This window comes from Papilio polytes, unplaced genomic scaffold, assembly GCF_000836215.1.
Source record: "Papilio polytes unplaced genomic scaffold, Ppol_1.0 DF824224.1, whole genome shotgun sequence".
Taxonomy (NCBI): domain Eukaryota; kingdom Metazoa; phylum Arthropoda; class Insecta; order Lepidoptera; family Papilionidae; genus Papilio; species Papilio polytes.
In genome coordinates, this window is record NW_013524980.1 from 78,849 (window position 1) to 104,985 (window position 26,137).

Below are 26,137 nucleotides of genomic sequence, written 5' to 3' on the forward strand. Positions count from 1 at the left end.
ACAACTGAACTGTAGGAAAATTGGTGACAAGAAAATCCACTATAGCAACGAGTAAAAATAACCAAAGGAAGAGGTAACTTCCACTGAAAGACATTCATAAATTTCTATGAGTTTCAACAGCCTAGCTTATTCATAACAACAAAAAGCACATACGAAAAGCAGCGCAACATACTTCCTGTAATCCTAGAAGTAAATATATATATAGGTATCTTTGGCCATTTACATAAGAGTTGTACCATCTCACAGATATAAGTTGTGACATTTTCCATATTATTAATGCATTAGATGGAATGTCTTTGTTCTAGAAATGTACTTTATTTTCAACTGGTACATATACAATAGCATCGCGCTATAAGACTGGCTATAACATCTCTTATTCCTTGTACGTCACTTTGTATTAAAGCTAGATGATACAGAAGAACCTCGGTATCCTAAAAACCTCTATAACTTCAAAAAATAATATGTTCCCTTCCCATCAGAGTCCAAAATCTCTACATCATAGACCCTTGATAACATAAAACCTTTGTAACATAAAATATTTTGTGTTTCCCTTTGACTTTAACTTATCGAGGTTCCACTGTAGTAGGTTTCTATTGCACTCGGCCTTTAAATTGTAAAAAAAAACACATATTGCGACGAATACTTTATTGATATACGAGTAATAATGTCAAAAATAACAAATACATATAAATTTAAACTGCAAGTTTTCCTGAACAAAAAACTTACAAAAACGTTTTGTGTCCGTATTTAAATCAGATCTTTTAATTTGTGATTATACAAGTGGCAATGGGAATACTTAAAAAGCTTTAAACATTATTTATAATAAAGACAAATTAAACCACTTGCATTAACATAGTAGAAATAACTTACTAATTGGATATCTTTAGGATATTAAACAATTAGACGTTAATTACTTAATTAAATTAAGAAGAAATGTGTCAGCCGGGGACTGTCTTAGCGTAATTTAATGGCGAAATCATAACGCTGTTTAATTATTTCTACTAACTTGTACTTATCAAATCTAAAATATACGTAAGATAAGTATTTGACTACTCCTAGATATATTATGAGAGTCGGGCATTTGTTGAGAGCTAGACCGGACCCGACTATAATCTACATGTGAGGGCTTGATTTCCCCTTTTTTATATTTCTTTACGATGAAGTAAAACATTGTATATCTCGCACATACCTGTGATGATGATGACCATTGATGATACGTATTGGCCCAGCGACGGCTGTACTCCTACCTTAGGAGGGCAACGAGCCCAAACATGGGAACATATTGTGAGCAGATGAAGATGTTATATTATTTTTTAATCCAATGTATTTTTACGTATATGCTGGTTTATGATTTTTAACTTAATTTCATGTATTTTAAATTATCAGTACCTGACATTTTCTTCTACAATTACAAATTTTGCCTACTTGAAGTACTTTCGTTAGTTAAATGCTTAATTCGTTTTTATAATGACCGAATTTTAGCCTATTATTATGGATAAAAAGACTTTTTTTTCAGATTATTTATATTATTAAGCAACAATAGGATGTTATTGAGTTGGATTTGTTTGCAGGTTTCTACATACTAGTCCCTATTGGATTTGAGTTTATATTCATATAGTATTCACTAATCAAGAATATTGTTTCTAATAAGTACGTTTACAATATAATATGATTTATCTTAAGTCAATAGATATCTTAAATGTAACATTAATGCGAATATCGTCATAGCGACACTAACAAGCAGATTATTATGTATGAATATAATTAATTAAATTTGAATAATATACTTAAGCACACAATTAATTCTAAACTTAGTGAGACCGCATTTACATCATGAGATCTTTTAATCTTTGGTAATGTCACATTGACTACTTACAACAATATTGAATGAAAGAAGAAATCTTAGACGAGTTCGTAGCTAAACCTACGAAAATCTTCTTGTATAGCAAAAGATAATAGACGATGTAAGGATTTTCCTTATAAGTAGACTAAACCTAAATTAGATAAGATAGTTAACATTTAAGAATGAAAAGTATCTACGGTGGTTACCTGCTAACAGCGTTATTGTTAATAGGCAATAGCGCTAACTTTAGTCAAATTATTTACTCTTCACCGATGCGTATTCTATTGATATTTTAATACCAAAACATCATATATTGAGATGCAGACAGTTTACAAGTTTACAAATAGTCTTACGTCTAATAAATAGATCTATGTCTCTAATAATGTTGAGAGAATCATCTATCATGAACTGCGTCTAAAAAGCTACCAACAAAAAAAATCTATAAAATTACACTAAAATATAGTCGCTTACAAAAAGTTCAGATGCAAGATTTTATCGTAACACAAGCTTATCTTAATCAAGTCCATATCAAGTTAACAGAACCAAAACATTGCAAATCAAGAGTTTGTTGACCACTAGAAGCGTCGTGCACATTTGCAATATTTTTGATTCTCGATAACAGGTTCATACAATCAGCCACCCTTGTTGAATGAGGAAGCGGGACGCAGATTGTTGCGGAGCCTCGGAGAACTCCATCTCGGCACCACTCGGATCTCGTTCGCAGATACACCTTCATCCACATCATCCGCTTCAGTTCTGATCTCCATTTTCTGTAGCAAAGAGATTTAAACGTCACGAAAAAGATTGTTAGATAGCGCGTTAACGTTAATCAACTATACTAATATTATAAATGCAAAAGTTTGGATGGATGGATGGATGTTTGTTAGAGTTTGTAGCATAATCGGCTGAATGGATTTCGATGAAATTTGATATAGATGTAGGGGATAGTCTGGAAGAACACATAGCCGACTCACTTTTGTTTTCTTAATACGCAGACGGAGTCGTGGGCAAAGGCTAGTTTTAAATGTCAAGCTACAAACATTCAGTGAACCCAAAAATTATTGGTACATTTACCATGTTACAACATAAATTTTGGGTTTGTCTTTACATTCCTTTAATCTATTAAAATAGTTATTATAGTTAAGGTGATTTTCGAATGTAGTTTTGTCTTACCTGCACAATAAGTCGTATCAACATATGTTGTTGATTTATGATTCTGTTCATGTTCCTTATCTCGTGTTTTTGTTTCATCAACTCCGATGTGATTATATCCTCTTTGTTTTCCAATACGAGATCCAGACCATCTGTATTAAATAAATTGTTAACGAAAATTATAATTTTATACAAAACTGTTAGTAGCTTTTATCATAGCAATTTGCACAAAATTGAAAACATGAAACTGGAGTTAACACGATATCATAAACAGTTTTTTTTATACAACAAATACAAATGATACTTGTCCAACAAATTACCGGAATCATAGGATCAAACCGCCATCTCAACCATAACATAGGAACGTAATCGCCAGTAAAATTGTCACTTTCAATAATTAACCTTGTGAAGTAGCGCTTTCCACATATGTTACAAAGTTGATTATCGCATTGCTTAAACCCTTATTTCGTTTTACATATAGACAACCAAATACTTCTAATGTTTAATCTTTCTTGTTTGTTCATTAAAATTATAACAGACAGTAAGAAAACCCTGAATACAAATAGATACAAAAGTGCATCCGCAAAGAAAGCAGTGTTCATAAAGCCCAAAAAATAAACATACTGTCGTCAGTGAACGGGTTGCAGAACCATTTCCTCAGTATAAGATCCAAGAATCCTAATTTACATTTATTGGAGTTAGGATATTCGATCAGTTCACTTTTGTCCACCTTTTCCAAAAGCATTGCTGGTAGTTTCCGTTCTAATTCAGTATGTAAAACGACCTGTGAGCGAAACACTTATTACCTTTACTCTAATAATAATCTTTTGTTAATAAATTAATTAAAATTCGAAAATTATTATTTATTCGACAAAAACCAACGAATTTTCAAAATTTCGCATAATAGACATAGTAGTAAGTGTATGTTAAAATATCAACTAATATTACCTACTACGACATGTTTAAAAACTCAAAATTACTAGTTATATAAGAACTTACTTGCATAGCCAAGCGCTTTAGCTGTGCATTCCTGCGAACACTTTCAATATCGCCAACAGCCAAACCGATGAGAAGATTCATCAAGAGAATCGGCATCAGGACCATAAATATGCTTAGGATAAAGAAAGTTGCTATTGGGAATAGCAAACTAGCATAGGAATCAGAGCCGTAGTAAGTGTGTACGTATGTCCCGAGGAAGTCAAGTTCACCGAGCATCATTGCGAACGTCCTCATTATTGACATGGGAATTGAGCTAAAAGATAAATGATTGCCCTGGAAAGTATAATTACAATTTATAAATACATATAAGTATTCGCAACCGCAACTATAACAGGAAACTTTGCAAGCACAATTTATCTTTTACTTTGAGATAAAGTACTTAGCGCTCGATCACTTTTTAATATCGCTAAGCCAATTCGCATAATAGTTTCGCCATTGCATAAATCTGTTGGTTTAACTTTTCAGCATAGATTAGCATTAAGCCGTTTCCTTATCTATCGCATAAAATGGCATCGGCATAAAGAGTTTTCAATTTTATAGTCGTTAATATTTAAGTAAACGCAAAGCTACACTATGTAAGTACGAAGTTCTATCGCTTTAGCTGCTTACCTTTGATAGTAATATGTAAAAGGCGAGCCCAAAAGCTATGATCAAAATTGAAAAGAGCATCAAAACTTTGATAAGCGTTTGCAGAATTTCTAAGAACATCACGACGTAAATGCCAACTTGATCGAAACGTTGAAGAAGCAGTAGAAGTTCAAACCAAGCCAGAAATATTGTTATAGAGGCAGCTGAAAACTGAAATATAGAACAATTAATTCAGACACTCTAATCTTATTCTCTCAGAATCTCCTTGACAGAAGGCAACAAACCTGAACACTGCAATTGCTGGTGAAAACCCATGGCAAAACCGTCATGGTAGAACTTATGTACAAAATCCAAGATACCAAGTTCGAAGGGTCAACTAAGTAATGCCATTTCTGTTGTTTTACATTATAGGCCTCACGAACCACACATATACAGTTGTATACCAAAATAGCAACAGTGCTGATGTTCATAGCAATGGTCCTTTGAAAATCTGAAACAATAGAGTATAATTATAGCTAGTGTAGATTTTAAGGTTAATAGTTTAATATTTCATCCTTACCATCAGCGCTTTTCGAACTTAAATTATCTTGTCCAGAAATATTATTCACGTAATTTTTAAAATCGCTAATCCACGAAGTACAAGCACTGGTGGAATTACTCAAGAGAACAGTATTGGGTACACTGTCCATAAGAAGGTACGTGTAAAGTGTAACAATTGATAGAAAAATGCAATAGAAGAGCAAGTTAGCTACATGGAAATACTTTCCATAGGAGTTCCATTTCATTTGTAAGTATTTTTGACTCAGTGGATGAGCCAGTAGCTCCACTCGACCATGAGCTACCATTGCCTGTAAAAAATTGAAGGAAAACTTAGCAAAAATGCAATGCTATTATAGTTCATTTTCCATAGTGCTGATTTAAAACATATAGACAAATACGATTAGCTTCGAATAAAATATTTTCAGATAAGGGAGAGTCTTTGTATCCTTAATTTGTGTATGTAAAGTTCTTTTAATGGATATTTTCACAAAACAAACACATAACGAATGTTAACCCGTCAATTTGAATGATGTTTCAAGCATTTGTTGTGTTTTGGCTGTGAATCAGAAGCGATGCCGTGATCTGTATGGTTCTGTGCTTAATGTGCCAAACAACTGTTAACTAAACATCGCAATCTTGTACCTACTTTATATTTGTAAATTAAATATTCAAATGAAGTTATCGTATACATAGTGCGAGTATCCTAACATTAAATTGACATCTTTTATGGCGAATTAGATTTGGTGAAAATGAACATATCTTTAGTGCACTACACAATTGTGTTAATAAGGTACCTCGCCGATTGCTGATGGAAAGTATTATATCAACTTATACTCGTAAGTTATAAGGAGGGATTAATGTCAAGATGTAAACAGCACACAAGAACATGGACACAAGCGAAGCGTCAGTGTACTAAATTGACACTTCACTCACGTTGATAACATTCAACGGTTCAGGTCGGTAATTTGGGTCGCCACGCGCCTGTCTCTGCGCTTCAATCTCAAGCTTCGAATACTGGCAGTATTTGAAAGAGTACTTAATCTGCAGCGAGTGAAAACAAATGTTAAACTTCTAACTAGATAAATCGTTAGAAACTTACATTAAGAGCTGGTAATGGTATTTCCTGCGATTTCGGGACGTTATCAGATTTTCTGTTTCTGGGTCCTTCTTCGTAATTTACTTGAGGGCATAGCGCATCAAAGTTGTATTTGATCTAAATTTTGTAAACAAATTAAGAATAACATGAGAGTGTCAATATTTAATTTAATTCTTCAATTTTTTTTATTATGATATTATATTACATGATAATAAAACAGACAACGAATATTTTATACGAAAGAACGAACAACAATTATCTAATTATTCAACACCTAGTTACAATAGGAGTCTTCAAATTAAAATACACGGTAATAATAAGTAAATGTATTTGCACTGCATGCTTGATTTTGACCCACAAGATAAGTAATAGTGTGAGGCTTAAAAATAGGTTATTTTAAAATATAAGTATTAAACAATATCTGGCGAACTCACGTAAAAGCTCTTTGAGTCTTTCTTGCAGTTAGCTTTAGTGATACATTTATCTTGTACTGCTTCAAAAACTCTGGGCATATAAGCTATCAGAGCCAGAGTGACACAGGGATGACGATCAGAACGTAATGCCATTACTTCTTTTGCCCTGAAAGATTTAACTATTAGGTACCTACCACTTTCTCTATGTACATGTTTTTCAGTATGGATTAAAACGAACGTTAATAAACAAAATAGCGCAGTCAAGTAAGACGCCTTTGTTGCCCCAGAAAAAAATAAAAAGTAGAACTCTCTAGTTGTAATTAATGGAAATTTTTTTCTCTTAAAATTCTCCGGAAATAATAAATCTTTACACAAACTCCATATGCGTCGTGATCATGCCTTCTTTTCTATGTAAATATGATTAAAAATAATATTCTTACCTTTGTTCGTGGGTAACCATAGCAAGAGCTGCTTCCGGGAACTTGTAATAAATGGCGTAATCAATCGCGCTCATGTCCAGATTGTTGTAAGTAAGATTACAACCCATTGACAGCAACAATGCAATCGAATTTGGTCTGTTTTCCATTGTAGCCAAATGCAGTGGAGTGTTCTGACATTAGATAACAGTGATATAGAATTAAATTAACGAGATACATATTAAGTTCAGTAATAACATACAGCCAGCATATGAAACACGAAGTCAAACTACCAAGTTACCAGCAAGGTAAGAAAGAAACCAAAGGGTACTAAGACAACAACAATTAAAAAAAAATTTGGAAAACTTAAACGATGGTCCCATGTTTGGCGATCGCATCCATACGATCAATTCCCAAGTGAATCAGTCCAATAGAAAGCATCTGTTTAAATTAAATTTATTCAAAATAATTGATTACTTACTCCATCTTTGTCACTTTGGTTTAGCAGATGTGAATGTACTGAATGCAATAGCTCAATCGTTTGCGTGTATCCGCTCATAGCAGCCAGATGCAATGGGTTGCGACCGTTATGGTCTCTATGGATCAGGGCACCACGGTTTAAAAGTAGCTGTACCACCTTAGTATGTCCCTCCCGAGAGGAAATATGCAGAGGTGTCAAACCTTCTCCATCGTTTTCGTTCATAATGCAGGTACCTTTGTCTGAATCGAGAAGACGACAGGCTGTATGAAAGCGTCCATATCTGAAATATTATGATATCAAAATTTAAACCCTGATGAAAAATAAACGGATGGATAGTAAACATGTGGATCAATGAGGAAGAAGAGAACTTGTTGTGCCGATCCCATCTAAAGAAGACTTGAAAAAAGTCAATGGTTGCAAATGTTATATAACAAAGATTTAAGAAGTTTATTGCCTCTTACATTAAAGACTTAAGTATTATGCTAAACATAAAATATACGATAGTTTAAACGCTAAAAGACCTTTAGTAAAAAATCTTAGGTTACTTTTACCTGGCAGCAAAATGAAGAGGGCTCTCATTCTTGTTATTCTTGGGGTTGATGATGGCTCCGAGTTTTATGAGATTCTCCGAAGATCTGATGTGTCCTTCTCGGCTAGCGTAGTGCAGTGGGGAGCAGCCGGTACTGTCCCTTTCATTCAGCATTTGTATCAGACCCTGTTCACAGTGGTCCTGCAAAACAAATATTATACGTGCACTAATCATTATAAGAAAGTAAGGTAATATTGAATAGGTATAACAAGTATTTTAATTTAGTACAGTAAATTAATTTAGTATAGTCATTTTTAAATCATATAGTGTGAAGATGTAACATAAATTCGAGTAGTGTAACTTAAAACTACGAAAATTTAAACTAATTACTTTGCAGCTAGCAGCAAATTCTTCAAGCCGTCCACCATTGAGCACAACAAGATGTAATAAATTCCTTGCGTTCATATCCTTCAGCTTAATATCAGCTCCCAAACGGATCTGTAATATAATTATACGATATGACAATCTTTTAGACGTTGAAGAGTATTCTTTGGGAGGATTTAAATAACTACTTACTGCAATTAAAGATTCTAATAAGTTAATACATTTTAACATAAATTACAAGCTTACCAAAGTGTGAACTGTTCTCCATCCCGCCCTAGAAGCAGCTAACAACAAAGGAGATCGCCTCTCCTTATCCAAAGGATTTAAATCTGAGCCTTCAGATATCAAGTAGCTCACGATATCAGGATGATCGAACATGGCAGCGCAATGAATGGGCGTCATCATTTGCACATCGCATGAGACAAGACAAGCTTTCTTCTCCTTTGGCTGCATTTCAAACATCAATCGAATAATTTCTAAGGCGCCCTGTAAATATTAATTTGTGGAAATGAGACTTAATTATAGTCTGGTATTGAAATTGCTACGTCGAAAGCTCAGTTCTATCTTACCTGTGCACATGCAAGATGAACAGGCGTTGATAGATCGTGCTGTTGCGTAGAAATCTTAGCTCCCGATCTGAGACAGAGCTCTACAGCTTTGATGTCACCGCCATGAACCGCGGAGTGCAATGGTACATTACCCTCGCTATCGTATAGTGATATGATAGACTCTCTACTGCATCCTTTAGACTCGCCCCATTGCAGGAATACTTCCATAGTCCTAGATGACGCATTCTTCGCTGCCTCATGTATCGGATAATAGCCGTTGTTGCACGAACGCTTTGAATTCGCCCCGAGGTCTGTAATCTGTAAAAATACCTCGTTTTTTTTTAAATATTTGTGATACTATAATACTTATACTAGATTACTACCAAATACTACTACTACTTAGATACTACTGATACTACCAAATTAACATGTTATTTAGCCTGGAAGGACACATCGTCTATATTATTTTTATTAGTCATCAGATAATAAACATCACATTACATAAAATGGATAGAGTTAATACGATATTTTGTTGATTTTGAAGATAGGTCGTACCAAAATCCTGGCACACTGGTCATGATCGTGGATGGCAGCGAAATGCAGCGCCGTGCGGCCGTGTTCCCCACCGAGGTCAACATTGATCACGTCTTTGTATTTGGAAAATAATTCCAAAACAGACACCTGCAAATTTTATATAGTTCATATTGAAACACATATTTATACTAATAAATGCGACTAGATAGATGAATGTTTGTTAGAAGTTGAATATCAAATAGGCACTAAATGTCGCATGCTATCGCCGGTAGTTATACATGTCAGTGTATAGAAAGGATCTTATGAGACTTTTTGACATTGAAAGGGTGGCGTTTGCGAGCTTTTACAATTTAGTTCGACCCAAGATAACTTTTCTTTCATTAGCCGCCCACACCTTTTGTTATTAAAAGATAGTTTTCGTGTATTTTATTTATATACTCTTTCAAGCTTTAGATAAAAAGAGATAATATATTTAATAGTTTGTAAAAACAAGGGACTAGTTTGAACAGTTAAATTGTATAATCAAACTAAAGGTGAGCTGGTGGGTTTTATAGAAATCAGTGCTATTAATGTGTTAAAATAATTATATCAAAACCTCTTTTTTATATCAAATAAATAATGGCACACGTCAATTTTATAAGTATTTTATTCTAAAATTTAAAAATAATGATAACGTCAAGAATAAACGAAAGAATAATCATACATCAAACAATCTAACAAGAGACGACAATGAGATAATAAAGCAATAGAAAATATTTTTCTGGGATAGCGTAAAGCTCTTTCAGACGCGATTTTTTAGATTGGAGTACTTACATATTTATGTAAGTATTTACTTATATAAATATATATTTAATCCGGATCGTGTTTGTTAGAGCTTTACGAAATGCTGTGCGTTCGAGAAGCGTGTGGGCTTAGCCGGCAAGTAAGGATGTGGAGGTTAAACAAATTGGCGGCGCATCTTGGCTCAGGTGCCAGTGATGACCTTTTACTCCCTACATCAAAACCTGATGCTGTGAAGACTGGTAATCATACAATCTATTAATAGGTAAAATTTGCTTTGATCGGGGATTTCTAAAGTATACTTCGATTAGTGACCTTTTAATTATACAATCTGCTATGATATACCCTCGCCGGAATAACCGTGGGTACCAAGATCTAACGGCTTGTTCCGTTTACCTAACCAAATTTACCTAAGCAGTTAGGTAACATGAAATTTATTTCTTGATCCTTAACTAGTTAGCAAAGAAGAACATTTTTTTCCGTTTTCGTAACCAGTCAAGTTTTTACTAGTTTCATGTCATCAATTCCATGTCAAAACGATCCGCTATCGATGTCAAGACCAAATAGCTAGCGCAATTTAATATCGATCTAATTGACATTTTACGTTTGCTCTCGGTTTTTATGTTTTATGCCCCGGGATTCTTGCCAATTCCAGAATTCTTATTTCATTTTTTTATACCATAAGGTGACAATCGACCAAAGTTAGGCCTTCGGCAAGCAAAAATGCAAGTGTCCGGATACCAAACCGCTACTACTACTTTCTCTGAAACCACACGGCCAATATCACTCTGGCGGACACTACACAGCCACTATTTGGAATTTGAAGGAAAAGTAATACTTTACTTAATAATAAAATTATAGTAATAGGAGACCCGAAAAATAAAACGTATACTCTTCCTACCGGTTACGAAAACTGAAAAAATATTCTTCTTTGCTAACTAGTTAGGAAACAAGAAAAACTCTTGTTACCTAACTGGTTAGGTAAACGGAACAAGCCGGTCTACTCTGGGAAATACTGTCATAGACGATTCAGTGATTCTCTTAGACTTTAGAAGGCAATTCATAAAACTTTGTTTATTCTTAAGGTGTATTATTTTAGATGCCGGGACAAAAAATCCACATGGTGAGTGGGAGGAGGAGTTATATTCATCGGTAGAGATCTGCACTACGCCGCAGTGGCGTAGCCTTCAGTTTGTTTAATTTTAAATACATCCATATGCATATAATAGGATTACCAAATACTATATGAATTTAGTTATTAAATAAATAATCTGATCCGTTTTGTGATTTTTATTACATTCTTTACATTAAAAATAAGAGGAACGTCAAATTTACACATAGCTGCTGTTTTGTCCAAAGATTTTTAAGTGCTTATAGTCTTAAAGTGTCTGAGGACAAGTGCTATACTCAAACTTGAAATTCTAGGGGTTCATCAGCTTTAGATAACTCACTCGAGCAGTGGCCTGATTCAAATCTACTAAATGGGTATACGTGAAGGTGATCAAAATGTTGTTGAAAACGCAATGGATTAGTGCACCGGCGCGAGGGTGGGCGCAAGACGGCATTGTACTGGAGGTCGGTATAAGATTATCGCGCTCATAACTATTCGCCTACCTTTAGAGGCACACATCAGTAAATTGTACAAAGACAGGGCTTTGGTTTTAGTACAAGCGCAAGGGGTATATGCTTATGTTCATTGATTGTCTAACAAGTGTGTCTCTATTTTCTATTTATGAATTACAAATATTTTTTTAAATCATTTACCACATGATAAAACAACTTTACCTTATTTAATTCGGTTGCAAGATGTATTGGTGCCTGTGATTTTTCATTCAATATACCAGTGTTTACTTTTCTGCAAAGGAATATTTAAAATTCATGTAAATATGTAACTAACTAAGATTGTAAATACTAAGATATACTATATTAAAACTCTATTCTAAACAATCTAATATTGTAAAAATATTTCGTCTTGAAATTAACGTAACTTCGTCATTTTTTAAGCCGAAATTTTCAGTGTAATAATTCTATCAAATATTCAGTGTTCCATTATAAAGAACAAAACATCATTACCTCGAAACATTAAGCGTATTCGAAAAGATAAAAGGATTTAATGTTAAGCTTTAAAGTTCGTAAATATGTTGAGTCAATTACTTTTACTGTAAAGCATTTGTTGAGCTAATTCCCTTTGGTATCTAAGGACAAGCCAATAAATTATTAAACAAATAAGTAACTAGTATGATAATTTGTACAATTATGTAGTAACACTCACTGTTGAAGAAGAAACTCGATGGCATCGAGAGCTTCGTTTTCTACTGCCACGTGAAGCGGGGTGTTACCAGCGTTATCACGGGTTCCCAAGTCTACTAAACAAAATTACATGTTGAGCTTACATTATTTTTTTTTCGAGTTGATGAAAAGGGGCCTAATTAAATTAGGGAGCAAATAAGTAAAAACGGAAAATTGCTATTATTTTATTTTAGGATGATATAAGATAGTACAAGCTTAACTGTTAGTAACAAGGTTGCACTTTGAGTTTTCATAGGTTCTTTTAAAAGAACGAAGTAATTTTTAAGTGTTCGGTAAGTAAAGTCTTTCATTTTGGTTTTTATTTCCATCTTTAAGTTTTCTCAATGTAGTAACCGGTAGGGCTGCTGTCCATTAGTAATTATGCTTTGTACTTGGCGAATGATGAGAATAAAGTTTCATGTCGCGTGCAACTCTATGCATAAATAAATGCTATAAGTTCCCAACACAGTTTTCCAATTATCTTTTTAATGTAACTTTTAGAAACTTTAAAAGTATTTTTGTACAAAATATATTTTTAGCGAAACCTTTTCTCTTACTTTCAACGAAAAATATTTAAGACGAACAATGTTTTAAAATTTCCAAACTTGACTGTTTATTATCCATGTCACGAAATTGTGTAATGGATGACGAGGCTGCAAATATACTGCTCATTTCCAATTTTTCTACGATATTGACTGATGTGAATAATGAATAGTACTAAATTTTAGTACAACTTCTCACTAAATTTAAAATAGGTAACTTAAAATGAATAGATGTAAGAAGATAACTCTATACGTCTCATCGGATCTCAATGAAAGGCACAGATGTAGACCTGAGTAAGGTCTGGAATAACATATACTAAGTATTTAAATACCGCGCGACCTGATTCGGGGTTAAAATTAGAACTATCTAAAGGTATGAAATATGGGAATGAAAACTTCAATTTGTTAATTATTTTTCGCTAAACATTAAAATTAGAAATGGTTTTGGGAATCGGATTTGTTTTAAATGCTTAAGTTTTTTTACATCGAGTATCTAGAAGAGCGATAAAAACTGGACCAAAGATAGATTAAAGTCTGAAAGAAAACAAAAGTAACTTAGTTGTTTTTTTTTAATTTCCAGGAGATGAAATCGCGGGCGACATTCGATAAATATTAAAGCATACTAACCGCCACCGTAGTTGTTTATAAAGTGCAGGATGTTGGCATTGTTCTTGGCAGCAGCCTGGTGCGCGGCGGTGCGACCGCGCGGGTCTCGCAGGCTGAGTCGCGACGGTTCGTTTAGATATAGTCGCATAAAATCTTCCACATTGCCGCTTTCCGCTGCCTATTAACAAAATATCTTATAAAGTATCAGTAGGAATTGAACAAAGAACAGTATGGATACAGATCCCTACGGTCTGTGACTATGACGCCTGACCAATGCGAGACTACTTTACTGCTTAAACGACCACCATATTGTCCCATTCTGCAAATTGGCATTCGGAGATTATGTAGATAGGCTTTGTTTAGTACTGACAAACATAATTCGCTATCAATAGTTGAACATAACGACAACTTCTGGTAAACTAAAACCTTATAATGTTAGAAGTTTTGCCTGGAAAATATTCCTCGCTACTGTTGCTTTTTTGTATCACGGATCATCAAAAACCAAAGAAGATCTAAAAGATATGTATGTGTAAATCGTGATGTTCAAAGTTAATTTTAGACAAACAACTCAAACTCTTCTATCTTTTCTAATTCGATATGAAAAATACGATCAAAGCCGTAACATTCTTTAAAGGATTTCACGTAATGGCTCCAATCTCTGGCCCATTAAGGACAAACATCTTGTGAATTCTACGGATCTTGCACAATTCTATCTACTCCATATCGAACTTATAAAATGCTCAGTAAATATTCAACTTAGTTTAACCAAAGATGTTCAGCAAAATATATCCAGATGTAATTTTAATTAAAGTACTAGTGGTTTATAAATTAATTCAGATACAATTGCTTGCAATGAAAACACCTGCGTCTGATTGGAGCTTTAGTAAGTACAATATAATTTAGTTTAGAAAGCGATTAAATCGAAAGTACTCGATAGTGTAAATGAAAAATAAATCGGTATCAGATGAGTAAGTGTGAATAGTAAGCCAAGAAGATGTCAAACAGTTTATAATACCATTGTGCTGTAACCAAAACTTGAATAACAAGTGTAAATCAAAATCTGATAGAATTATTACACTGTAACACTAAAAAATATGTTAAAGCTTAAGATGAAAATAATAACCTTGTTACATTTAATAAATTACCATAAATGCTGTGACACTAATATTGAGTGATATATTTTTCACCAAGAAACGGAGGTTTGAAAATAACTTTATTCAATTGTGGAAACTTGTGATATTTTCATCTTAGAAAACAACCTTTGCTCTTCGTGAAGCAAAAACTCATTAGAAATAAAATTTTAAAGTCGAGATTTATTTGAATGTTACTAGTTCTACATAGTAGAATTGTATTTTTAGGTAAATTACAAATATTGTATACTAATATACTAATTTAAAAAAGCTCGCGATGTTATGGATTTGAAGTCACTTAATCTGAATTCAGTAACGATCGTGTCTTGACTTGTACGTGTTCTGCAAAAGGCGTCTCTCAATTGCAGGAAGTTTGTCTATATATCTTTAGAGGAAATGATAATTGACAAAGAAGTCATAGAAGATATGCTATAAAAGATTTTTATTTATTTAAGCTGTCAGGTTACTAAATTATTTTGCAAATTGTATATAAGTCAATGTTCACTTTGTGGCAAATAAAAACGAGGCCAGGCAAGAAATAATTATTAATCCGATAAGCGAAAAGAAATGATATTAACACCTGTCGATATCAACTTAATGGAGGTTTATCGCGAATGCTCCGTTTGACACCAAATAACAATTAAGTGAATAAAACATTTAGTTACTGTTACTACGCAATATCAGACCAACTTTATTTACTTCAATTAAGTATGCAATTAACTGAAATAATATTATTAGTTACTCGTAGCTTAAAAACAGTTCTTTTTTAGTCATTAGCGAAGTCGATGATAATTAGGAATCCAAAAAAAGAAGGCATAGGTTCAAAAGCTAAGATGTTATGTACTATGCGAGAGAGGAATAAAGGTTTTTTTTAAAATCGTATCTTCGTGTCGTCTGTTTATTTATCTTTAAATTAATCCGTATTCTTGAATACATAAATTTAAGTAAGGGTAGTAACTAACACAGTAACAAGGCTTAAGCGGTGTAGCTTAGAATAAAGCTAAAGTCAGGACCAGCTTTGCCAAAGTTTCACGCAGTTAAAGTGGGTGCTTAAATGTTTATTTTATCTAAAGATAGTTTATTTCAGTAAAATTAGTCGAATCACTTGTGTAAAAATATATTGTGATCTCTCCTCCACATTTTAAAATAAAAGGAATAATAAAGTTTTAATACAACTACGGCAGTGAAATTTCAGCATTAGTTAACGACTGCTCCGCGATGATATAAAATTGCCCGAGTTCACTTGACATGTTAGATATTACAGCGGTTACACGTGTCACTGCAAGTGTATCAATAACCTTAAGCCCGCTACACACGTTCAGTTTTAAAGTTACAGACTAACTAACCTAACCTAACGTGTGTAGGCAAAACTATCAGTAAAAGTGTATAGTTCTCAATTTTATCCACACATGTCAGTTTTACTATACAGTTAAAACGAACGTGTATAGCGAGCTTTAGGGAAATGGACAAAAGTTGTTACTCCGTTTGATAACTCGGTCCGCATCAAAAGTACAAGTAACAGCACAGCCATTAAACCGTTAATGTTCTATTGCATACACGTGTGACAATCCAATACATAAGAGTACGTAATATAATGCTATATAAAAATGATATATGTTTTGATGTGTAAAAGTCACATTACATATTCCGTTAAATCATTCTTATTCAGTGGGTTGGAATCTTGTCATCAGTGACGTATGTTTATTTCACCGTCAGCCTTGTTTACTTTTGATGCGCAAATATGATTTTGTATGAGTTCTTAACTTTCAAGGTAAAGTAAGAAGGTAACCAAGATGTTTTCAAGATTAAGGTTAAATTATTCACCCTTACATTTACATAAGCAGATTGTTACTTACTGTATTGTATACGTATAGCATATATGGTACATACATGATAATGATTATTACTTAAGGCCGCCAACTATAATGTTTTTTTAAATCATTTTGAAGTCATTTCGTAACCCTAATAACACAGCTCTGAGTTTTTTTAAATTAACATTTCACAAAAGAAACTGTTGCCCGTCAGCTTTGAAAGACCGGAACTCCATTAAACTAAAACAAGGTTATGAAACAATTTTATACTGAACAGTTGAAATAATAACTACAATATTAGACGAAATTCTTACTGTCTTAAAGTTATATATTTTTTTATTTATGTTAAAATGTTACCCATTAAAATAGAAAAAAAGGGTGTTATGAAAATAATAAATACAGTAGAGGATAATCACTATTCATTTTTTTACTTATGAATAGATGTTCGGTATTATAAATTACTGAATATGTTATTTTTTAATATGTGTCGAAATAAAAAATATAGAAAACATCTTTAGGCATCCTAGACAGATCCTACAGAATCATAAAGAATAAAGAATAAAGTAAACAAACGTACAATAAAATTCACTTTTTCTTGAATTCACATTTAATTGAACGTATTAGATATTGCTAGTTGTACGTCCATTTAACTGAAAAACAAATGTTTCGTTGCATGCGACTTTCAGAAAAGGTCATTGGTAACATCTGGTAAAATATTCCCAATGTTATTTGCAGACTAAACGAACTGCATAAAAGGTTATGACTGCAAGTAGATGGGCTAATAAGATGGCCTAAATCACTCATTAATAAATGAGTTGTTGGATGAGTGACTGTTACTATGTACTTCCAAAACGACTTAACGAATATCAAAGAAATTTGGCCTAAATGTCGAACATAATCTGGAACAACCCATACATGGCTAATTATGTATTATGGCAAGTGCTACTCATAATAAAAAAAATCCAAGTAAACTATACAATAATATTTTATGAATATTTAAGATAAAAGCTATAAAATGTTATCATTTTCGAAGCGAGTTGAGACCCATTATCACTGACTTACAGCGGCAAAAGTTCCTGCGTAAAATATTCGACTGAACTTTTGCTATTAGAAAACATAAAAACTTCAATAAGCTAGATGATAGCTTATCAGTGTTTCTGTAAATCTGCTTTAGTTATTACGCAGCAGTAGTTATTTTGAACACTAAAAATAAATTAACTAAACTCATAGTATTATATGAATATTATCAAACAATTAAAGCAAGAGTAGCGACTTAAAACTTGGAGGTATCAATGTTTTCTTTTTGTAAAAAATAATAAATCAATATTTTTAACTGCTTCTTCAATGTCGTGATTTAATTAGTATTTTATCATACCCACTTACCTGCAATATCTCTTCGTAGTCACCTTTATTTACGTTAGTAAGTCCAAACATTTTGGACCAATGCCGTGGTAATTTGATACCGGCACTTTTGAAATGAGGTTTATTGTTCATGTGGTTAGATTTGTTTTACTAAGGTTTAAAATGTTTTCAAATTTATTTTACGTTTGGTAATTTAAAAAGTTATATTTTTAGTCTAAAATAAACATTTTAATGTATTAGAAATTTTACTTTAAATATTTATTTTAATTCGAAGTCGGAAATGAACACGAGTGTACCGAGGATTAAGATGAAAGCGAATTAACAGGTGTAGCCGCGTAGCTGTGACCGGCGCGTAGCTCTCACTGCCGCTACGATCTGCCGCCTCCCGTAGAGACTCTACGACGCAATGTCAAGTGTAAACGTTCTCTTTTTGTTTCGCGATATTTTGTTTCCAGATTGTTCGTTCCGAGTTTCGGGTGTTTAGTTTATTTACAGACAAAGTATACACAAACACAAAAGTATCATGAGCTATTCAGTTGTGATTTATTTGTAAATATATTAACAAATAAATTTTGCATTATTCAATTGTGTTACATATCCATGTATCTGCAATATAGGATACAATAAAACAAGGCTGCCTCATGATCATATTGAGTATGTTTTTGTATGGCAGGAGTCGCACAAAAGCTCTTGAGTCGCTATTGCTAATTGTTATGTAAATTTGCCACATACTTTACAAAGAGCAACGCTCTGAACAGATCTGCTTGAGGTCGCTCAACTTTAATCTGAACCAGAACATAAAGTCTTGGTATAAAAATTATCTGGTTTAATAAATAGTCAGAATTGAAATAGAATTATTTCGTTGTCATTAAATATATGTGAAATTACTTTTATTCTAAATAAGGAAGTTACTGGAAAGACTAGAGTTTTCTTAGTTTTCTGTACGACGTATTAAAAAGCCGGAGCGAGACGTTGCATTTGATGCGTGCCGCACATTCAAAGCAGAGCTTTGCTCCCTGTCGTTAACAACGTCAACATAAAATGAATTAAAAACCGCCCTGCATTTTGATGACCGATGGCAAAAGTGGATAGGACTGGGATAAGACAATTAACTTTTGCAAGTTATCTCGATATTAAAAAAAAAATCTGTAAAACAAGCTGTTTTACAAATCCATTCTATCGTTTATTGTAATAAAATAGATATTGACCAAATTAATACAATGCCTTATTATCAATTAAAAAAAAAAGTAGCGATGCCATTTGTAAGAAAAAATGTTTCGAACATAGAATATCGATAAGCCGGTTGTGCATTTCTATCTCAGAAAAGAAAATTAATGAAGAAAACTGCATCGAGAAATCCCAATTTATATCGCAATGTTTTTGACTGAATTGGCAAATTAATAAATAAATATTTAAATACATTTGCGATTTTCTGAGGAGCAAATTCACACATCACACATCAAATGAAGATTTTACATCAAAAATTAAGAAAAATAGATAAAAGGCGAATTAAAACTGGATGACAGTTTAAGCGAAGATGCATCTTCGTTGCTTAGCAACGCATATGATGTGCGCCACGTTTTTTACTATTTTAGCTAAACACTCCTAAAGCATCTGGCTTTAACATATTTTACCATAAAGATACATGTGTATAAGTACATCAACCCTTTGATACCGTGACTTTAGCGCTCAGCGTAGATTTTTTACAAATGGCTTTTGAAAAGTTATAATTATTAAATGATGTTTTGACAAATAAATGATTAAATATTTATACCAAAAAATGCTCTTATGTTTATAGCTTTAGCTCTAGTTATTATAATCCACCGAGATTTTCTAACAATTTAAATAATACAAGGTAACTCTTAAAAACTTTTGTTATGATTCAATTAAGTCTTTTGTCTCTTTCAGTCCAAATACAAAGCGTGTAAGAGTAAATGAAAAGCACTGACCTCTTTCAATTTTGTCGGTGTCACTGGTATATTTGGTAATGTATGTGCTCGACGAAATAAAAACATATTATAATAATGATATGGACTTTTGCAGCCGCGTGTAACGTTTATTTAGTATCTAGAATAGTTTAAATGCTCCCCCACGTTCGAGTGCTACACTTATCAGCTAATCACAATACAGCTTTAGTCCATTACGTAGACCAACAAGCTCACCGCTATCTTAATTCTCTTTATTGCAATATCATTGAAGAATGGGGTTTCATTGTATAGGAGTAACGAGTTCGAATTTACTTTCTTTGATTTATTTTAAATTCGAAGTCTATATCAAATAGAATTTATATTAATTAGTTAATAACATAAGGGTGCATGGACACGTTATGCGAAGAGGCGATGGGAACATAAACCGAAGAACGTATGGATTGATTCTATGAAAGAGGATATGCTTAAGAAGAGGGTGGATTCAGATATGACGGCTGAAAAAAATGTATGGATGAGAAGCACATACTATGCTGACCCTTCGTAGGGAAAAAGGCACGTTGATGATAAGCCTAGCCTAAACTATTTGAATATAATTGAATATAATAGTTTTTAACAAGAGGCTCGCCCTATATTAAAATTGAAATGGTGATTGGATTGATGCCTAGGAGAGATTAATTAAAATAAACACGGATGATTGAATTTCTCCAATCCACAAATTTCAATTAACACCTCACATTTCGAAATCGTTCAAGTCTTGTAAATGTCATCGCCAGCAAAATGAATGAAAATCATTACGTGGCTCCGTCATGATGACATCAGATGTGTAATTGGATGTCCATCAAGAAACCATATGAATTGCATCCAATAAAGTTTTCCGAATTTTCACCCGAATTCTTCCATTAAGAGTACAAACCAAATTGATTTTTTTTAATTAAATATTTCTCTAGCTCTCTAATTAGTCGGTGCCTTAAAGTTGCAGTGGAGAGATAGTAAAAGGTGGATGGTTGATATTGGAAGAAATAGTTTCGATTGAAGAATCCTGAGAGGGAAAAAATTATTATACCTTTGGCAAATATTAATATGATACAATTTACAAGTACGAATTGAACTTTAAAGTGTATTTTATTACAGTTTTATTTAAGAAAAATTTATCCAGACATACATCTGGACCGGATCCAAAAACTTTTGCGTCCGTATAATTGTACTACCAACTTCATTTTTCCCTTGTGACTTATTTTGTTAGTAGTTTACTTAAAACAGAAAACGCAAGATTTTCATGGTGTTACCTTTAAATAAAACTTAAATGACTATGGTAAGGATAAAATAATAAGGGCAGTGAAAACCCAACGTAAATGGATACACCACTTCATACGTGGTTTGTTTATTTGCATCACATTACACAACAACGGTTGACAATTACTATAATTTAGTTGAAACGATTAAAAATATTGTTTTTAGACTGAAAATTTCTACTCATTAGACTTAAAGTCATACTAAATCTATTTTTAATACTATCACAACCCTGTGAAATTACATCATTACAAATGTGAGATGAAAACACTTATTCCAAAGCGCAAATAGCCTAATAGTTTGGGGTGCGGACTAGCGTTCATGAGGTCTCGGGTTCGAATCTCACCATTAGACTATTATGAACCATATCCTAGCACAATCTTAGAGCTTAGTTGGAATGATTAAAGAAATATTAGTGAACTAACAAAAATCTTCTAATATTATATATGCATATTAAAAAGAACAAAACATGAATATTCTGACTGCAAACGATTCAACCTGTAACTAATATTTCGACTAGTGATAATGCTATCTAATATGCATGTCTATTATCTCTTGATAAAGTATCCTATTTACGTAGCTATATGTTAACGTTCATTTTCCCTATTACATATTTATATGTTTACTGCATTGCTTGCAATACCCAAATTGAACGAATAATTTTATATCTATAGTTCTTAAAACAAAAATAATATCTGTATTAACCTAAAAATAATTAGCAAGTTTTTTACTATCTAATGATAATCCTCTTATTATCTTTGAAAAAAATCTACTCAACAATATGTTTCATTCCGTGGAATTTCACAGGAACAATAATCACCAGTACATCTGTCTTTATTCCACTCACGTCTCATCAGGAATATGTTATTTATACAAAAATACTTACCCTCAAAATACGATAAGGACTCTCAGCGAGCAGGCATATTTCTCCGACATTGGCTCGATCCGGTCCTGGCAGCATACACTGAAGTTCACCGCCGTGGTCAATGTTCTCCTGTTGCTTTGGCTGCCGTCCAGTGAGCCACTCAAACCAACCCTGTATTAAAGGAAAAGACAGGTTCAAAGTGAGAGGGCAATTTGAACGGGGATATGCACTCTTTATTAAGTCAAGAAAAAAAAAATTGACTTAGCAACTATAAATGCTGTGTCATAACGGTGCTTTATTCTTAATCTCTGTTTACATCTTTATGTTGTTGGTGAATAAGATTATATCTAAACATGTATATGTCAATCATCGGCATGAGTAATGCCGGCAATGCCGGCAGTCACATTTGAAGATTTATTATGTAACGTTAAAGAAGTGATCTCTGTCTTTACATTATATACGAATTTAGTTAATAACATAACTTAGAGTATCAACATAAAATAAATCACATGAAAAACTTTATAAATATAAAAACAGTTAACATTAATTTAACATATCTTTGAGTAAAAACGCGAAAAACCTTTTGAATTAAAAAAACAGTTAAAAATGTGCATTAATTGCGCTACAAAGTACCTATATTCATATCATACTGTTATTATAAATGTGAAAGTTTAGGTGGATGGATGTTTGTTAGAGTTTGTAGCCTAAACGGCTGAACGGGTTTTGATGAAATTTGATATAGATGTAGAGGATAATATGGAAGAACACACATAGGCTACTCACTTTTATTTTTTTTTTATTTCATGCGCACGGAGTCGCGAGTAAAAGCTAGTAATTATATAATATCTAAATATGCGAGAAGTTTGACTCGATTAATTTAGATATGGGCTTCAAATCCAAATGACAATTACGAGAGTATGACGGTCTCGTGTCACAACTTGTGATCTTTAATTAACATTTGTTTGGCTTCAGGGAATAGGATCAAAGGAACCGTTCATCTCAATTTGAACTAATTAATCTAAGAATCTGTTGATTTATTTTATTATACACGATTATATAAAAGTATAGCACATAATATACTAAATAGTATTATTTAAAACAGGGGTCTGTTGTCATGTTAAAACAGTAAATTTAATAAAATATGCGAGTAAATGCAGCTTTACTAAAATTAAACTGACAAGGAGCCGCTGAATAAGAACAAACTATCATACTTAACATATTTAATTTTTGACAAAGACCTCAAAATAAGGAAAATTAATAACATTTTAGATAAATTCTTCATTTCGTGTTTACAGTAAATTATTAGGAAATAATAAGGGAGATATTTAAGAAATGTTTACTACATTGAAATTATATAAAATAATATGTTATTAAAAAGCATGTTAGTGTTAATTGAATAAAGTTTATAAGGCATAATTGGGATATGTTATGTCCTTCATGAAACTTGAGTTGACGTCCTCGAGTTACTAACCTATTTCTCCCTTGTCAACCTTACTTACTTAATAAAAGATAAAATCATATTTATCTTTTTATCACATAATTTATCCTTACCCTCTGAATATCTCAATATTATAAACCTCTTTCGTGATAAAAACAACAGACCCAGTAAAGGTTTACTTATGATACCAGCGTTTCTGACTTTTACGGCTTTTATTAGATTGCTCTTGAAATTTGTACGAAGCGAAATTGCTAAATTGGAAAATGATATGAAGAAGCTTTTAACAAAAATCTACATGAATAAAATATTTGAGACAAAATAAATCCATTTTAGATTAACTTATTTGGTAAATAAATATGTGAATTATTTATTTACATTCAATGTAGCCTTCAGTTATAAAAATAAATTGTTAAGCAAAAAATTCAGATGAACATTTAGCCTTGGTACCTTTGCCTGTACAATACAGGTTTAAATATGTGTTTTTACAAGCTATGTAAAATTTTTTGATATACCACTCTTTGTAGGACAAATTGAATTTAATTATTAAGTACTTTCAATCATAATCGACACCAAAAATAATGTAATGCGCACTTAGATATCTGTCTCGTCCTCGTCCTCGTCCTCGCGACTCCATCTGCGTGGAATTTAAAAAAACAAGAGTGATAACCTATGTGTTTTTTTCTCTATATCTATGCCAAATTTCAGAGAGATCCGTTCATCCGTTTAGACTACAGACTATCAAACATTCATATGACTAAATATTAGCATTTATTAGTAAGATTCTTACCCAAAGACGTCCAATTCGTGGTTGTTGTATAGGTGATGGTTGAACTTCGTTAATGTTGACGGCGACTTGACTCGGCGCGTCTTGCTCGATCACATTCATGTCCGGTTCCTGGGCCGATGACTGAACGGGCACTGATGAAACGATTGTACCCGCGTTGAACAACCACATTGTTCACGTTGTAAATTACATCAGAATCTGTAACAATTGGATTATTTACGAAGACTGTAAGAGGTTATAATGTTGATATTTGGATTTTTGCTGTACCTAGTGTGGGGACCCTGGGTCAATTCTTTGTAACAAATTTAAAGTTAAATAAATGAATTTATTTATTATTATTACCTACATATTTTTTTATCAAACTTTTGTTAACCTATGTATTATTTTTCATATTACATTGTTGGGAATTTTGAGTGCAAGACCTTTGTACTTTAGGTATAGTTACAAGGCCGGTTAACATGTCAATAAAGTAATCCATCATATTTGTTAGACTGCGATTATTATCACAAGTATTTTAAGTGCAAGACGCATGTGTTATCATTGAGTTGCCGACGGTTATTTCTCGGAAACTGGAAGAAGTGATGACACAAACAATGTTAAAGTAATTATGAGTGTTGACATTTCCAATTATCTTTAGACCTTAACATGGTAGACATAGACTTATAGATACACTACAAGTTACTTTAAAAAATACATTATTTGTTGAGGCATAATCAAATAATAAATCTAAACTGATTTATTAAAGTATTATATAAGACGTAGATAATGTTGCGTTTTAACAGCTTTTTATGAAAATCCATGGGATGTCTGATTTTACTAATATTAAAAATGCGAAAGTTTATATAAATGGACAGATGTTTGTTAGACTTTGTTTCTTAAACTTGCGGATGTTCCCAATTAGATATGGCATATATGTAGAGAAGAAGCTGGAAGAAGACGTAGGCTACATTATTTTTTTTTTATTCCACACGGACCATTTCGTCGGCAAAAGCTAGTTGTAATATTTTGTTCAGGTATTAGCAGGGAATGGGAATGGGAAGAGGCTGACTGGCTGAGGTAACGGTGATGAAGAAATGAATTATAATAAATACTCATAACTTGTTTTACTTTTTCAATTTCAACGTTTAAAATATTCATAAAAAATCATGTTAGTCAGTAACAAGAAATCCGACTGCAGTAAGCAGTAAATGCAATATCAGTTCATATTGGAGACAAGCGAACAAGCTACCAGTTTATCATTTGAAAAATTGCACGTCTCGAAGAAACCAATATAAATCTTATTACGCCAATCACTTGCTGGATTCCACTTTACGCAGATTTAATATAGGGTTCTCTAAGGTCTGCAGCAATAAAATCAATAAACATTACCATCGTAAGTTTCCAATATTTTAAAACTTATATTACAAGAAACCTTCCACTCTTAATAATCCTTACATTTTTTTTTTGTCTTTATTAATGTTCTCGGTGTTTATATTAGAAAACACAGTTCCTAATAGAGTAGGTCATAGACAAGGTTGTAAATCTTAAATGCTCTAAAAATACTCTTTTTTATTCATGCAAACATTTGTTAAGATTTTTTTTCTGTTATTTTGAAATACTTAATTGCTGTCTATAATGAAAAGTAATTTTAGCTTTTACAAGTCGATAGAACAATAGTTATAATAGCTTAATAGTTATAAAACCAGGGTCACACTTTGTATAACAATATCGTGCGATGAAGAAATTATCTTTCGCCGCTGACAATTTGCGAGTTAGAGCGCCAGGTATGGTAATCAATTTATATAATTTG

At 32.7% G+C, this 26,137-nt stretch overlaps 2 protein-coding genes across 5 annotated transcripts; one reads left to right on the plus strand and one right to left on the minus strand.

Moving 5' to 3' along the window:
- Nucleotides 1-2,371: 2,371 nt before the first annotated feature.
- Nucleotides 2,372-24,519, minus strand: LOC106110601 (transient receptor potential cation channel subfamily A member 1). Its single transcript, XM_013292484.1, has 21 exons — nt 24,352-24,519; nt 22,148-22,297; nt 13,762-13,918; nt 12,576-12,666; nt 12,089-12,158; nt 9,545-9,670; nt 9,011-9,307; nt 8,688-8,927; nt 8,448-8,555; nt 8,080-8,258; nt 7,529-7,808; nt 7,072-7,241; nt 6,653-6,797; nt 6,222-6,335; nt 5,160-5,430; nt 4,867-5,072; nt 4,604-4,792; nt 3,995-4,267; nt 3,620-3,779; nt 3,017-3,147; nt 2,372-2,613 (listed from the first exon to the last, which is right to left on the minus strand). The coding sequence occupies exons 1-21, from the start codon at nt 24,517-24,519 to the stop codon at nt 2,476-2,478; spliced, it is 3,663 nt and encodes a 1,220-aa protein (XP_013147938.1). The 3' UTR covers nt 2,372-2,475.
- LOC106110605 lies at nt 10,208-11,583 on the plus strand. 4 transcript variants are annotated; one of them, XR_001226111.1, is made up of 3 exons: nt 10,208-10,568; nt 10,989-11,134; nt 11,403-11,583. XR_001226111.1 is itself a non-coding variant. In XM_013292489.1 (3 exons), the coding sequence occupies exons 1-3, from the start codon at nt 10,407-10,409 to the stop codon at nt 11,457-11,459; spliced, it is 342 nt and encodes a 113-aa protein (XP_013147943.1). In that variant the 5' UTR covers nt 10,208-10,406; the 3' UTR covers nt 11,460-11,583. The 4 variants fall into 4 exon arrangements, 1 of the variants encoding a protein (XP_013147943.1); XM_013292489.1 differs by having other exon boundaries at nt 10,208-10,545; XR_001226110.1 differs by lacking the exon at nt 10,989-11,134 and having other exon boundaries at nt 10,211-10,568.
- Nucleotides 24,520-26,137: the final 1,618 nt, after the last annotated feature.